Below are 15772 nucleotides of genomic sequence, written 5' to 3'. Positions count from 1 at the left end.
GTAGGTATGTAGATGCAGCAGCAATTGCCCAGCCCTGGAGTTCTCAGGGGTGGTAGTGGTTCATGTCTACCCAGAGCACATGTTGGGGACAGCAGTATCACACTCCCTTTCCTGGAGCTGGGTGGCTGCTAAGGATGGGATCTGTGAGACAGGTAGCAATGATTCACAGTTCATAGGATTGCCTTTGTAGCAGGCAGGGCCAGCAGTGTCTCCTGCAACCCTTCCTGCTACAACGTAGCTTTCAGGACTATTTCCTATAGTTTGCAAAGTCAGCAGTTGCTCCTATAACCCCTCCCTTTGCCGGGAAGGCTCTAGTGACTGCTCTCTGCAGCTGTAGGTGCAGGCTCTGCCATTCTGCCATCACTCCCCTTGCTGGGCCACTCTAGGGATCTAGCCATATAGCCCCATGGGTGGGGGGCTTCTCCCTAACTGTTGCTAAAAGGCTTTCTCTGTAGCCGCAAGATGTGTACTACTGGCTGTCCCTCCCCCATCCCCAGGTGCTGGTGAAAGAGAGTACCTTAATAGCCTTTTCAGATAATTTGGGTATTTCTCTTTGATATCACACCAAAACTGAATAAGTGATATTTCTCAAAGATTACTTGCAGTGTGAAACCTGAAACCTTATAAATAAGCATTTCTTATCTGTCACACTAAAATCTATTGATCTATCTTAAACTCTGAATGAATCATTCAACTATGAATGATTCTGTAACATCATGCATTGGTCATTTCAAAAATATTAGTTCATGAGTTATTTAGGTCTTTTGAACATTGACACATTTCTGTTGATGATATCAAAAAATTGCATTTGTTAATATCATCATTGATCTCATCAGAAAATTCATGTAAGTGTAGTGGGAAGCTGTCAAGTTTAGGGTGGCAGATAAAAAAAATTTCCAAAATTCTTATTTTCACTTGAAAGTGTGTATTTTATCACTGATTGTCAGTTGTTTTCAATTGCAGTGGAAGGCTCATTTTGTTCATTTTTGAGAAAATGCCAAATCTGAATAACCAGAATTTATATTAGTTGTTTTTCCAAGTTTTTTTTTTTTTAAAAAGGTATTTCATGGAAAAAGCTGCCAACTCAGCTTGCAACTCAAACAATACTTCTCAAGAAAACCATCCCTAGAAGGAACCCAGAACCCAGATGTCTTTTACATTATTTGGTATGAGGCTCTTTCTCTTTGGGGGAGTTTTTCACATGTGGAGGTATAAAACTCTAAACATAATCCAGAGTAGAAACAAGAGCGGAGATAGAGTTAGGAAAAAACTGTCCAAATACGTGACCCACAGTAATAATTTAATACACTATTGTTCATTAAAAGCAGTACCATTTGATATAAAATAATGCATTAAATTCTATATTTAGTATCTCAAAGACTAGGTTTTTTTGAAAATGAAAACAACAGAAAAGTATTATGCAACTGATGACATGATTTAGTATTTTTAACACTAAAAAATGTAACCAAAGCATCCACTTTAAAAAATCTACAGCTGATCCTGCAAGAGGAGATATTTTAGGCAAGTTATTTTTTTAACATCATACTTCTCATTTTAATGTCTTCCTTATTAATTCATGCATTTGAAAATAGTTTCATCTCAGAATTTTCCAGCAAGTTATGGGTTTGCGTTCACAGGAAGAAAAATAATTAAACTTTAGGCTCATTTTCTTGGAATTAATCAATACAGAGGGATTTTATTCATCCATAAATTTTCATGGCACTTTGCACTGTTCCTCCAATAATAGCAGTTTGTTCTGGCGTATTAATTTAAATCACAATCCAACAGTTTTTAGAACTGAAGGCTGCAGTTCACGAATCCCAAGCATCCTTTGTATTTCAGGTGGCACTTGGTCTCTTAACACAACAAATGTTTTCAATTCAGTCTCATCCTTTAGTCAGCTGTGTTGCTAAGATACCTGTGTTGTCACATATTTTCTCTTTAACGTGTTTTCAGTTCACATTTGCATACATTTTGGCCTTCAAATGAGGAGCCAATATTTAAAATGCTCTTCTTCCTTGTACCTCTGGGCAGCCGTCACTTTTTTAAAGACCAAGCTATAAGACATGTTTTAAATGGCCATTTTCTTTGTATTAAATCTATTATGACCATATCATAAGGGCAGAAAGCTGAAGCCATTTAGCCCGGCACTTATCTATGAGTCTCAAGGATCCAGTGAGGCCTGCAAATGTGACATGAACTTTGTGTGTGCTCATTCCTTCAACATTTAGCACCTACTCTGTTCCAAGCATTGTTAGGTGACAAAACTAATGCTAATGATGTCAGCAGTGTCAACATCACCACTGTCCCCTGGTTTTGAGAGCTTTGAGAGCCCCCTGCGTGCTGGGTACTGAATATACGTGCTTTACATACGTTCCATTCATATCGTCATTCCAATTTTACAGATAAAGAAACTGAGACTTTTTCCTAAGATCCCATAACTAATAAGTAAAGCTAAGCTTCTTTTAGAAAGGAGCCAAGCTCTTAACCAGTTAACTATAGATAATATTGAACTTTAAAAGTTTTTGTTTGTTTTTTTTTTAACTCTTTCTGGAAAGGGTGATTAAGCAGATTGAGGAGGAGAGTTTATAAACAGCAGATATCTCTTTTTTAAAAAAATTGAAGTATTGTTGATTTACAATGTTAGGTTAGTTTCTGGGGTGCAGCAAAATGGTTCAGTTATATGTTCTTTCTCATATTCTTTTTCATTATGGTTTATTATAGGATATTGAATATAGTTCTCTGTGCTATACAGTAGGACTTTGTTGTTTATCCTTTTGAAAATATAATAGTTTGCATCTACTAACCCCAAACTCCATGTCCATCCCTCTCCTCCTTCCCTCTCCCTTGGTGACCACAAGTCTGTCCTGTGTGTCTGTGAGTCTTTTTCTGTTTCATAGATAAGTTCATTTGTGTTATATACTGGTTCCACATGTAAGTGATATCATATGGTATTTGTCTTTCTCCATTTGGCTGACTTCACTTAGTATGAGAATCTCTAGGTCCATCCCTGTTGCTGCAAATGGCATCATTTCAGTCTTTTCTGTGGTAAGTGGTATTCCCTTATACACACACACAGTCTTCTTAATCCATTCATCTGTCAGTGGACATTTAGGTTGCTTCCCTGTCTTGGATATTGTAAATAGAACAGCAGCTCTCTTTTTGCATTATTTCTGATAAAAAGAATGTATGAGGTGTTTAGCAAAATGCCCTGTGGTTTGGTCTTTAGAAGGCTTAGGAAGGCACATCCATAGTGGAAGGAGAGCAAGAGAAATCTGAGATGGAGAGTGTAGAAGTCGCCTGTTAGAGTGTCTGAAGGACCATGAGAGCCAGAAGTAGCTGGGAAGGGAGGGCATAGACATAAATTTCATGAATTAATTCAACCTTTATTAGAATATGTGATTGTTAGGGTTAAAAATCCATTATCCATACACTGCTTAACTCAATTATTATTAATTCAATAAATATACATCTATTTGCTTCATATCTGTTCCTTCTGAATATAGCATAGGGCCCACTTCTCTGGTATTTACCAGTTATACTAATGTCTGGAACATAGTAGATATTCAATAAAATATTAATTGAATGAGAATTGAGAGAGTATGTATTGTACATGTATACATTGACCATTTCTGTATTTTCTTTTAATGGGTTTGTGAGCTATAAGAAGTGTTTATACTTTTTCAGGCCATATGCCCAGAACCCCAAATTCTCTTAAAGATAAAATGCATCTTAATTATATAATTACCCATTGGATTGGTCATTCTGGAGCCTTTGTTATAAATGTAAGTCTTAGTTAATTGTTTACCCACGAGATTGGAATGGCTTTCCACTTTCTAAATTATCTATGGCTATTTGGTGAATTTTAATGGAAAGCCTAATTACCTGTTTCTAAAGACAGCTTAATTGGTTGCTCAGGAGACCCCTCTCTCAATTCATTGGTTTGGAAGGGAAGTTTTGTTGATTTGTTTTTATTGAAAGAAGGGAAGGACAGAGGGAGAGAGGAAGGAAGGAAGGGGGAAAAGCCAATGCAAAAACAAAAACAGGCATGCTGCTCAGTAACTTTCCTAGAAGTCCTGGTAGACACTTGACCAAGGATCTGCATCTGTCTAAGGAAAAGCATCATGTCACTTTACCCACTACCATCAAAATAATTTAAAAGGCTTTTAAAATGCCAGAAATTAATCACCAAAGCTGCTCTTATTTCTCTGAATATTGTAAGCCATTTGTCAGGCTTAGAACTTATTTGGGGATGGTCATTTATAGCTGTGGATATTTCTGCTTGCTGATGGTTCTGTGTCTTTGTAGCCCTGGCCTTACCAAAGTAAGAGTCAGTCTCACATGTCGAATGGTCTTATCTCCAGGGCCCAGGAAAGCAGGTTGAGTGGACAGAACATAGGTGTGAAGTCAGGAGGCCTGGGTTCCATTGTTCCTTTGCTTACTGATTTCTGCCCCTGATCAAATACCTTGACATCACTGTACTGTCATTCTGTAAAACAGGAATGTGAGGATACAGTCAAATAGTGTGTATGATAAAGCTCTTTGTAAAATATAAAACTCTGTATAAATAAGTGCTCCTGACCTGGAGGCAGTGTAAGCGTTGGGCCTGGATTTTTTTTTTTTTTTTTTTTCTTTTTAGGGCTGCACCCATGGCATATGGAAGTTCCTAGTCTAGGGGTCAAACCAGAGCTGTAGCTGTTGGCCTACAACACAGCCACAGCAACATGAGATCCGAGCCGCATCTGTAACCCACCCCACCGCTCACAGCAACACCGGATCCCCAGCCCACTGAGCAGGGCCAAGGTTCGAACCTGCGTCCTCATGGATACTGGTCAGATTCATTTCCGCTGAGCCATGACAGGAACTCTGGGCCTGAATTTTTTTTTTTAAACCAAACGGGCAGAAGAATACAATAATTAATGTTATCGTAAAGTAAGACTAGAACAGGATCATGAAGCCATATACCTCACAGATTCCTTTTTGCTGTGCACTGTGGTGACAGAATCAGGCCTGCTGCTGGAAGGGATTTTGTAAGGCTCCCTCAGTCACCCAGACCGGCTCTCCTGAAAAGAGATGATGATTTCCTGCTACTCGCAGGACCTGCTAAACCTAATGATAACTATGACACATTTTCCCAGAGCATCAGTTTTACTCAGTAGTCATTGATGGAAAACATTTTTATATTGAACTTGTTATAAGGGTACATTTGGGGGGCTTGGAGAGCCACTCCTGGATCCCTGCATGTCCCTGTACACAGTTGGCTGCTACTGGGGACATTTTGGTGTAAAAGGTGGTGAAGCACTAGCTTCCGCTGGCCAGCAAGCCTTAAATAACATCTGACCTAATCAACCCAAGATCTTCTGTTGCTCCCTAAATTATCTCCTATTAACCTATCCTTTGGGGAGGAGGAAAATGGCAAGGTAGATCCCTCTCAACACATTAAAATATCACTAAAAAACAGACGTTAAATCATCTTTTAATCTTTCCTTCTTCCTCTGCATGGGAAGTTGATTGCAGTCTTTCTGTGTCTTATTTTCTAATGCACTGATTATTTGTGGCCCTGGTCCAGGTATAAATAAATATAAATTATGGTTTTTATACTCCACATATAAGCGATACATGGTATATTTCTTTCTCTGGCTTACTTAGTATGGTCATCTCTAGGTCCATCCATGTTGTGGCAAATGTTATTATTTCATTCTTTTTTATGACTGAGTAATATTCCATTGCATATATATACCACATCTTCTCTATCTATTCATCTGCCAGTGGACATTTAGGTTGCCTCCATGTCTTATCTATTGCAAATAGTGGTGCTGTGAACATTGGGGTACATGTATCTTTTCAAATTCATTAGGATCCTTTGACTAAAAGGAATTTCATAAGATGAAATACTCTGTACATGATATGAAAGTTTATCTTAGAAAAGTGCCCAGATGCAAGCTATTTTTACTTTTTCAGCATCATTATCTTAATGTAAAACGTGCCATGAGGTAGTGTGTTAATTTACAAAGAAAAGGAAAATTAATATCTAGCAGTGAGGTGAACAGTTAACACATCTATGAATTATTCTCGTGCTTATACTTCTTCTCAGGGAAGTTATTTATGAAAGGCAAATCTTGAGGCCACCATTGCTATTTTCAAATACTAAACATAGGTTTTCAGGAGTTCCCCTTGTGGCACAGCAGAAACAAATCCAACTAGTATCCATGAGGATGCGGGTTCAATCCCTGGCCTTGCTCAGTGGGTTAAGGACCCAGCAGTGCTGTGAGCTGTGGTGTAGGTCGCAGATGAGGCTTGAATCCAGTGTTGCTGTAGCTGTGGTGTAGGCCGACAGCTGTAGCTCTGATTTGACCCCTAGCCTGGGAACCTCCATATGCCACGAGCTTCTCTAATTTCATCTCCTTTATTGTTGCAGAATAATGAAAGTATTTCTTTAAGTCGTATAGATAATAGGTATCAAAAGTTTGGGTAAAGCAAAATCCAAACTGTTGGTAACACATTTCCCTAGGTGGTCCCTCAGGTTCATTTTGGGAGGAAAATTGAGAAGTTCCTAAGGAGGCCAGTTTCAGGTTTTCATTTGGAAGAACCAAACACGAATATTGTTATGATCATCACTTCCAGTGGCCAAATTTTGGAGAGGGTTAGACTAGAATATTTTACTCTCACTATGTAATTTTATATATAATTACATGTTAACTTGTTACGTGATTCAAGACAGAAAAACATCTTCCATTTATTTTACTTTACCTTCCCAGAGCTTGTGTTACATAAATTGCTGTCAATACACCAGGGCTACCATTTCATATCTATTAAGAACTTGTAAATTAAAAAATAAGACTGTGTCCTATGAATTAACTTCAGCATCACCACCTAAGGTATCTGAGCAGAGAGATGCAAAATCATCATAAAGAAACACCTGGAAAAAGGAGACTCAAAGAGGTAAAAGCTGCTTATGCCCATCCAGGCACTGGCTTAAAATGAAGGTGCCCCTCATTAAACGGGCACTGAGCATTCTAGGCCTGTGGCATGGCCATCCTCATTATAGAGGACTCAACGGCTATCTTAACTCAGTGCATTAAATATTCAGTTCATCTAGCCCAGTCCACTCGTCTGATTCCATTGTCATCCACTTCCTAATGATTTTTTGTTTCCAGTATAGGTGTGCTGCCCCCAAAAAGAGCATGTCGGTCGCCCACCTTTACAGCAATTATATCTCACATCTTAGTATAAACCGGATACCTATCATTCTGCTTTTACCTATCAGTTTCATGAGCTTGGTGTTATAATGTCAGTCTCCCTTTGAGAAGTAGATATGACCTCCTTGCTGACCAGTTAAGTTTCTGAGCCTCCAAAAGTGAGTACCACCCAACAGCCTGGAGGAAATTAGCGAGAACTAGCCTGAGAGGACTTGCTCATGGCCAGGCTGGCCTTTCCCACTAACACTCTCACACCTCTATATCCCTTTGTGCTGAATGAGTATGAACCTGCTTTTTCCTCTTGAATTTCTGTTAAAAATACAGAGAAGACCAGGGAGTTCATTGAGTCCAGCTAGGACTCAGAAAACAGTTCAGTGACTTGGCTGGTATCAGTCAGAACCAGGCTTGGGAACCAGCCAGTGTACCACTCCACCCCTCCCCTCTGGGCTGGGTGTGCAAAACACTTCCTTAGACTGTCACTTGGAGAAGTTGATCATTTCTTTTTTTGTTGTTTTTAATTACTCAAATGAATTTATCACATCTGTAGTTGTATAATGATCATTTCTGTTTCTTGAAAGAATAAGGAATTATGGGCTGTGCTTTTTTGTTTGCGCTGTGTTTTCAAATGTCCTATGTTTATAATTATCGCAGATAAGTCTATCAGGGAACATGTTGGATTGTACAGAGTTTGGTGGTATGAGTGTTAATATAGTATGATTTAAATTTATTATTCACTGAAATGAAGGCACTGACATGCCTATTGTCACCTGTTTAGAGGGATATTACATTAACGCTAGAGGAGTTACGTAGTGGAGACCCAGTTAGGAGTTACAATGTGGCTGATGCTAGGAGCATAAAAATTTAGGGCCCTGGCTGGATAGAAGTTTCCTGTGCAACATCAAAAGTTATTTGTCACAACATAACGTAAGGAATTTTTAGAGTTCTGTATAGAAATCTCTAATGTTTGACTTAAAATACACTTGAAAATTTTGAGGAGGTGATAAATCTGGTAAATGCTATAAATTCAAATATAAGCAGTACTAAATTGGCTAGTAATCTGAAGGGCACTAAAAGATAAATGATCTAGAAACTTATTCATATGATAGCCTTCCAAAATTGCTCATTAGCTATAGGGAATATGAGGGGCGGGAGAGTCTATAGGAAACAGAATTTGAAGTCACGAGGACATGGGTTCAGCTCCTTTTCTCACCACATACTAGTTAGGTCAACTTCATCTCTCCGAGCTTGTTTCTTTATCTATTAAGTGACACCTACCTAATTGTTTTAATAACTATGTCATACCTGTAAAGCACTTACTAGTACTGTGTAGTTGTCAGCTAGAGATGTAAGCCGACATTGTTAAGTACCTTGCATATGTTCCACTCTTGGCTCTAATAGAGAGAAACTAGGTTACAAATGAGAATGCAGGGAACACAGGTATGAATAATCTGTGTATCTAGAGTGAGCTGAATTTGCTTACATCTACAAATCTTGATAGTGGAAAAGCTGTGGTGTTTATATTTCAGTTTTAACATTTTATAGCAATTGTAGGATGCTGCTAAACCTGAGCCATTGACTCAGTCACCTAATCCAGGTACTCGTCATCATCCTGAGCCTCAGGGCCATGCCACCTAGAACACTGCTTGTAGTGCTTTTTGGGTAGAATGTTGATGTAGCTTAGCTAACTGGAGTATGGAGCTGTGAGTCTCTGATGTCATCATGCTGTACCAAAGGAGGTGGCTGTTTGTGTGTGGTCTTTCCAGTTGCCTAGAGAAGGTCTTATTATGAATGAGTCCTGACATTTAGTAATTGGAGATTTACTCTTTAGGCTTAAGTCTTGGTCCCATACTCAAAACCATATATATTCATGGAAAAGGAAGTAACCAGTCATTTGTTCCTTAGTGTAGTGAGTTGATAAGACCCTTCCCTGTAAGCAGCATTTGAGGCAGGAAGGAGGAGAGGGCAGGGATTACTCAGAGTTTGTGCCCAAGGGTTCAGATTACTGGGACAGTAGAAGTTAAAAACTGTAGAATGGTGGTACTAATGATGTGGTTTTACTTATGATGTGTCCCTAAACCACCAGGTTACAATTTGACTTGAAGCTCTCATTGCTTGTGACAGTGGCCTTGGGTCTTTAATGTGTATCACTGTCACACATCACACTAACCCTGATCTTGGGGTCTTAGACACAAGGAAAGGAAGGGAAACTTCTGTTTATTGATTACAGGAATAAAGTAATCATATTATCTCATTTATTATCTCATTTAATTCTTAAATAATTCTATGAGTATTTTTAATCCATTTAACACTTTAGGGAACAAGACAAATAAGTCAGTAGCTTGACCAAGGACCTGCCACAGCCAAGAGATGACAGGGTTAGGTCAGCACTTGTGTCTGGCCCTGGAGTCCAGGATGCTGTTTAGTACAATTGGTGAAAATGAGAGGCTAGCTCAGCACAAATCCAATATTATTACTAGACAAATAACAAGGGAATGGGGTCAGTGGTAGAAATTTCTATATTTGAAAAACAGCAAATGCAATCCTTTGTAAGGTCACCTGTTTCCCGCTTCTTGTCCTTATTCCTCCCCCAATTTTCAGAGTCCACCTCCCTGTACTACAGATGGTTTGGACAAAGGTAAAAACAGAGAGGTTGTGGAATCTGCACATTCTCCCTCTCTTTTTCCAGGCCAGTCACCCTCATCCAGGGGAGCATTGCAGAAGCGATATCCCTATCAAGGACCGCTCGAGTCAGGTCTAAGACAGGGCAAAGTTTCCCAGGCAAAATAAAACGCTAAATACTGCTGGTGTGTCCAGCAAGAATGACCCTGTGGGACCTACATGCCTGGCCAGTTTTTCTTAACCATCTATTGTTACTCTTCGCTTACCATCTACCGCTACTCTTCGAAATTGAAAGGACAAAATAAATAAACTACCTTCGGTAGAATCAAAAAAAAAAACAGGAGTTCCCGTCGTGGCGCAGTGGTTAATGAATCCGACTAGGAACCATGAGGTTGCGGGTTCGGTCCCTGCCCTTGCTCAGTGGGTTAACGATCCGGTGTTGCCGTGAGCTGTGGTGTAGGTTGCAGACGCGGCTCGGGTCCCCAGTTGCTGTGGCTCTGGCGTAGGCCGGTGGCTACAGCTCTGATTCAACCCCTAGCCTGGGAACCTCCATATGCCGTGGGAGCGGCCCAAGAAATAGCAACAACAACAACAATAACAACAACAAAAAAGACAAAAAAAAAAAAAACAACTACCCTCACACTCCATGGTTTTTTTCTCATTTTCTCACTTGATTGGCAAGAGTGTAGTGTTTTAAGAGCCCCACTCCTAGCCAACGTCTAAGCTAATAGCTGTATAATTTTGACAAGTTCACTTCTGTAGGCCTCAGTTCTTCCAACGATAAAATAGAATAATATATGCTTCACAGGCATTTCGCTGTGGAATTAATGGGATGCTATATGTAAAGTGCTTCTTAGCTGGGTTCTTAGAGCATGAGTACTTAATAATCAATGAATGATAGTCATAATTAATAGATGCTGTAACTAAGTAGATAGATATGGCCAGAAAAATATGAGTGGTATACGTGTGTCTGGAACATTAGAACATTGATACTGGTTCTGAATTTAAGAGTTAGCAGTTCTGACTCAAGAGCTCCTCAAAATTAATGCAGAAGGCGTAATAGTGACAAACCCCCAGCAGCCACTTGAGGGGGTGCTAAGAAGTTTTTCATCCTGAGCCATTGTTTTCTGTCTCCTTTGTGCCCTAGGTAGTTAGTTGCCCAAGTTGTGATTAATCTAGTATTTCTTGCTTAGGTAGAAAAATTACTCGGGAAGGACATTATGACTCTGCAGAGTCAGCAGTAGACCTTGCCTCTCTGTGACAGAATGTTCACTTTTACCCAGCCATGAATTTCCTAGATAACTCTTACCGTGAATATTTTTATACTTTGGTTGAATTTTAATTACTAGAGCTGAAAGACTGGGGATGATTTGTAATAAAGGACCTTGATCAGAAATATTCAGGGGAAAAAAATTACTTGGGTTGCATGGGTGATTGTTTTCTTTAACCTAGTAACCTGAACATTCCGTGCTAAATGTTGTGGAGGAAAAAAATACCGAGAGATTTGCTTTTGGAATCTTTTTCTGGGCCCACTGAGCATCAGAAGAATTTCCCTTTAGGTTGTACCTGACTAAAGAGTTGGCTGGCCTTTTTATTTTTAGTTATCACATGACAAACTAGATCTAAGCTGACGAGTAATTTAGGTTAGGCAGGGAAAGTTCTTTCCATTGTATTTCTTCTTGGAACAAACAAAAAACTGTGTCTCATATTAATCACCTAAGGATATAAATTTGTGAAATGAAACATTTGTAGATATAAATATTACCTTTTGCTCTTTATTTACCTAGAAATATTTTTAAAAGAATAAACCATTTTAAAAGATGGGATTGTAGACTCAAAAAATAGTGGCATGCTTAAAAAATCAGTCATTCAGTATTATCAGTATCTAGCATGGTTTAAGGACCACTTTAGGCCCTGATTAAATTAGAATCTGCATTGGTCCCATACCCCCTGTAGATTATGAAATCTGAGATAAATTTTGTGCAGTTATTTGAGAAAATGGGCTGAAATAATTTAAATGTAGTTTTAGATTCTTTAAATACAGTGTAACATTAGAATCATAGTGAGTTGAACTTAATTACCCCAGCATGAGGAAACAGATGGGAGGTGTTTAGGGAACCAATATGAGAAAACTTATAGCACCTGGGTAAAAAAGTACAGAATAGGCATTGTTCTTAAATAAGGCTGGGTTTGAGTCTCTTGCACAGCACCTGCCTTTCTGCATCAGCAAACATCCAAGGGTCAGATAAGCACCGTGGCACTATATCTGGGAATTATTTATGTACTTGAGGAATCATTCCCAACCAGCTTGCAGTATGACCTGGCCTAAATCTCTTTGAATAAAAGAATGCTGAGATGAAAAACTGAAATAATGATTGGACCTATTTAAGTGTAGGCCCACAACAAAACTACTCATGGTAGAGGTTCAGAACTCACTGCTCCAGGGTGTTGCTGTTATGTGCATGCTCCTTGTTCTACATGAAAATAGGATGATACCTAAACTCCTTTCCTTTTTCATCAAAGTACTTACCAGCTTTTGCTCATCTTTTACAAAATCAGGTTTTAGTTAACTAACCTCAGTCCATATGCACAAAGGCAGATTATTGATCAGCCTTTCATAATTTACCTGCATAGTGATGCATTCTTTTTAAAACCTAGTGCTGTATGTTAATTTTCCTTTGCTTTTAATAGGGGAAGAAAAAATCCATTTTGTAATGATTCATGACTCATTCCATGCTCATTGTCTTCCTACTGATTTTTTTTTTTTTTTTTCCCTGCCTTGAGCCAGCAAGAAAATCTTTCGTGAGAGGAGGGAGAAACAGAGACAGAGTGAGTTGAGGAATACAGTACTTAAATACTGTTGCTTGATTTTCATTGGTTATCTCCTCTCTTACGGTGACCAGTCTAATCCAGCCTGCCTTGTCAAATCCCTCCCCGCCCCCACCCTCTGCCAGGGGCTTCACAGGGTGGCTGTTGCTAGAAACTGACTGCAGGCAGTATGTAGGCATCTTGCATTCAGAATGGACATTAAGATATTGAATAGAGAAGAAAGCTTTTAGAAATGTATCATTTGTCAAAATTGCCTGGCTTTTCAAAAAGGATAGAGAAATGCTGAATGTTTTGTATGCTGGCATCGACTCTTCATTTCTGTTCAGACTCTTAAGTTTTCAGAAGCTTAAATATAGAGCCCTTTAAAAAAAAAAAAAAAAGGAAGAAAGAAGAATTTTTCTGGTTAGTCGACCTCTTTTTAAGAAGTGCTTCATCATCCTCCTCCACCTCTCCGTGATGTTTCTCTGCAGCTCTCTGTAGGGTAGGGTTCTGTGCTGGCTGGCAGAATGCTCATTTGTTAGCTGAAGAGAGTTCATCGACAGACATAGATCAATATAGGTTTTCTTTATTTCCTGTGAATTCCAAAATGCCATCCAAAGAGTCTTGGTCGGGTAGGAAAACTAATAGAGCTCCAGTGCACAAATCAAAACAAGAGGGCCGTCAGCAAGATTTATTGATAGCAGCCTTGGGAATGAAACTGGGTTCTCAAAAGTCGTCTGTGACAATCTGGCAACCTCTGAAACTCTTTGCTTATTCGCAGTTGACATCACTTGTTAGAAGAGCAACTCTGAAAGAAAACGAGCAAATTCCAAAATATGAAAAGGTTCACAATTTCAAGGTAAGAATACTTGTTTTTAACCTTTTCTTGTACGAGAGGAAATGCACATTACTTGAAATACACAGCGTTAAAGTGATGTCTCTTTGAAACTAGGATGACTGGACTAAAATGTTCTTGCTATTCAAGGAATGAAGATGTTTTAAAGATGATTTTTTTTACGCAATAACTGAATAAAAGTGGTAGAATCTAACCCCGTTTTCTCTAATGCTGCTTTAGTATTCTCTTTGATCAGTGTATACTCAATGGTAAAAGTCCTGTGATACTTAAAAGGTCTCATTTAATAATGATTTTGACGTTATTTTTATTTATGATGCAGCTTGTCTAACTACCTTTGTTGGATATTTCATGGGAGGATTAGATCTAATGTCGTGTCATTTCTGGTAAAAAGCTTTGGCTCTAAGAGGCATGTGTTGTTGCATCTGGATTGAGCAGATGGTCTGCATTTCCCATAGTTTCTGCCTTTTCTCCTCTGCTAATGAGTTGACCATGATGAAAGGAGGACAGCTACCATGGGCTTGTTATGCTGCTGACACTAGCAGCTTCTCTTCACTTTTTGAGTATTTACTTTCACCTTGTGTGTGTGTAAAGTTTTTAATTATTGTGTTAATGTGTTTTACCAACTATACTTTCATCGTTTTTCATCAAGATGAGGTGTGTGTTGATTCAAGTTCAGTGGACATTCTGTCTGTATTTATAGCTTGAAGTTCAGTCTTTTGCACCCTAATTCAGAGAACATACAATGTGAGCCTGTGCGTAAGGAGACCCAGTTAAACTTACTGGGTAGATGCACTAACATTTCTGTAGTAACTTCCCAATAGTTACATACAACTTTAGGATGAAGTTCATGAGACATGAATATTGTTGGTGTAGACAAAATGGCATTAGTTTTTACATTAGGGAGTATCTGTTTTTCAAAAGTTGATAAAGCTGGAAACCCTGATCTTCTGTTCATTTATGAAGGTATTCAACATTTATTCAGCAGATAGAAGGGACCAGGCTCTGTAGTAAGAAATTTCAATTCCAAATTTTTGATTCCTCCTGATTTTTAACACTAGCATTTATTTTATCCAAATGCTAAATACCCAGCCCCTGGTATGCTCTGCTTTTTCCATAGTGAAAAATAGATTTTTATGTACTTCAAATTATTTGAGATAAAGGATACATTCCAAAAAGGTATGGGCTGTGTAAACACTGCAAATATTTCAAGGTAAACCAAACAGCATTGTCTTCTTCCTCTTTGAACATATTATTAAGGACCTGAACTTTCATCCAGTATTTTTTACTTAAAATGAAATTGAGACCAAGCAGTGTGTGCATCCAGTCTCAATCACGTCCTCCATTTATGTGCCTAAACAGCCCATGCAGGTACTAGGCCTCAGTGTCTTCTTGCATGATATACAACCTGGTCTTACAGGATCTTTATCAGGAAAAGGACCCAAAATACATCCTTTTGCAAATGTTAAGTTATGTACATGTTTGGTCACAAAAATAGCCATTTAGGGTCCTAAGCAGGAAATTATGCATACCCCTTAGAAATGGCTGAGATTTTTAAATATACCTTCAAAGATGTACCCCTCTGGTACATTAGGCAGGAACAGATTGCCCTATGAAGGATGTCATTTCAGTGCTCAATTCACTGTGCATGCTTTCTATCAATACTGATAAAGAGCAAAGTAGATCTGTTCAAAGATTTGCATAAACAGGCACATTCTCTAATTCTTCTTTGCTTGTGCCTCCAGTAATTTCTCAATTTTCATTTAACACGTGGCATTAATGAGCAGATTTTGTACAGCCAGAAAGTGCTGACTGCGGGACCCGTTGTGACTCATAGCTTGGTACCCACACTGTTTTAAAGATACTTGTCTTTTTTGTTGTTTAAAAAAGGCACATTAAAAAGTCAAAGTCTGCTTCCTTCTCAAGCTAAAAAATTAAAACCAGCTGGAGCTCACTGTTTTAAAAAAGAAAAAAAGTAAAGTATGTATGCTCAGGAAGAGCTCATGTTAGACAGTGAGTTGCACCACATATGTTTCAGAGTTTGCTAATAAGGTCAAAAGTCTCAGAATTTGACTCTTGCCATTGAAATCATCCTATGTAATTTAAAAAATGTTTCTGTGGGGGTGGCATTAGAAAAGAGAGAAAGGGGGTCATACCTGACTTCCAAGCACATCCCCAAAAGAATTCAGACTCCGACACTTACAGATGTGATATGTAAGTGTGTCCAGTTCTGAGATTTATTGAAGAAAACATCCTGAGCATTTACACAATGATAATCATTCACACGGCCTTG

At 38.7% G+C, this 15772-nt stretch overlaps 1 protein-coding gene across 2 annotated transcripts in view; it reads left to right on the top strand.

Annotated features, from left to right (window-relative positions):
* Nucleotides 1–15772, top strand: part of CHN1 (chimerin 1) — a 197261-nt gene that overhangs the window by 138806 nt on the left and 42683 nt on the right. For both annotated transcript variants that reach the window (XM_047772923.1, XM_047772924.1), the window contains one exon: nt 13408–13485. In XM_047772923.1, the coding sequence (XP_047628879.1) occupies nt 13408–13485 (78 nt within the window). The remainder of the gene's footprint in view (nt 1–13407; nt 13486–15772) is intronic.

Source organism: Phacochoerus africanus, chromosome 3, assembly GCF_016906955.1.
Source record: "Phacochoerus africanus isolate WHEZ1 chromosome 3, ROS_Pafr_v1, whole genome shotgun sequence".
NCBI classification, from domain to species: domain Eukaryota; kingdom Metazoa; phylum Chordata; class Mammalia; order Artiodactyla; family Suidae; genus Phacochoerus; species Phacochoerus africanus.
This window is presented reverse-complemented; position numbering and strand designations above follow the sequence as displayed.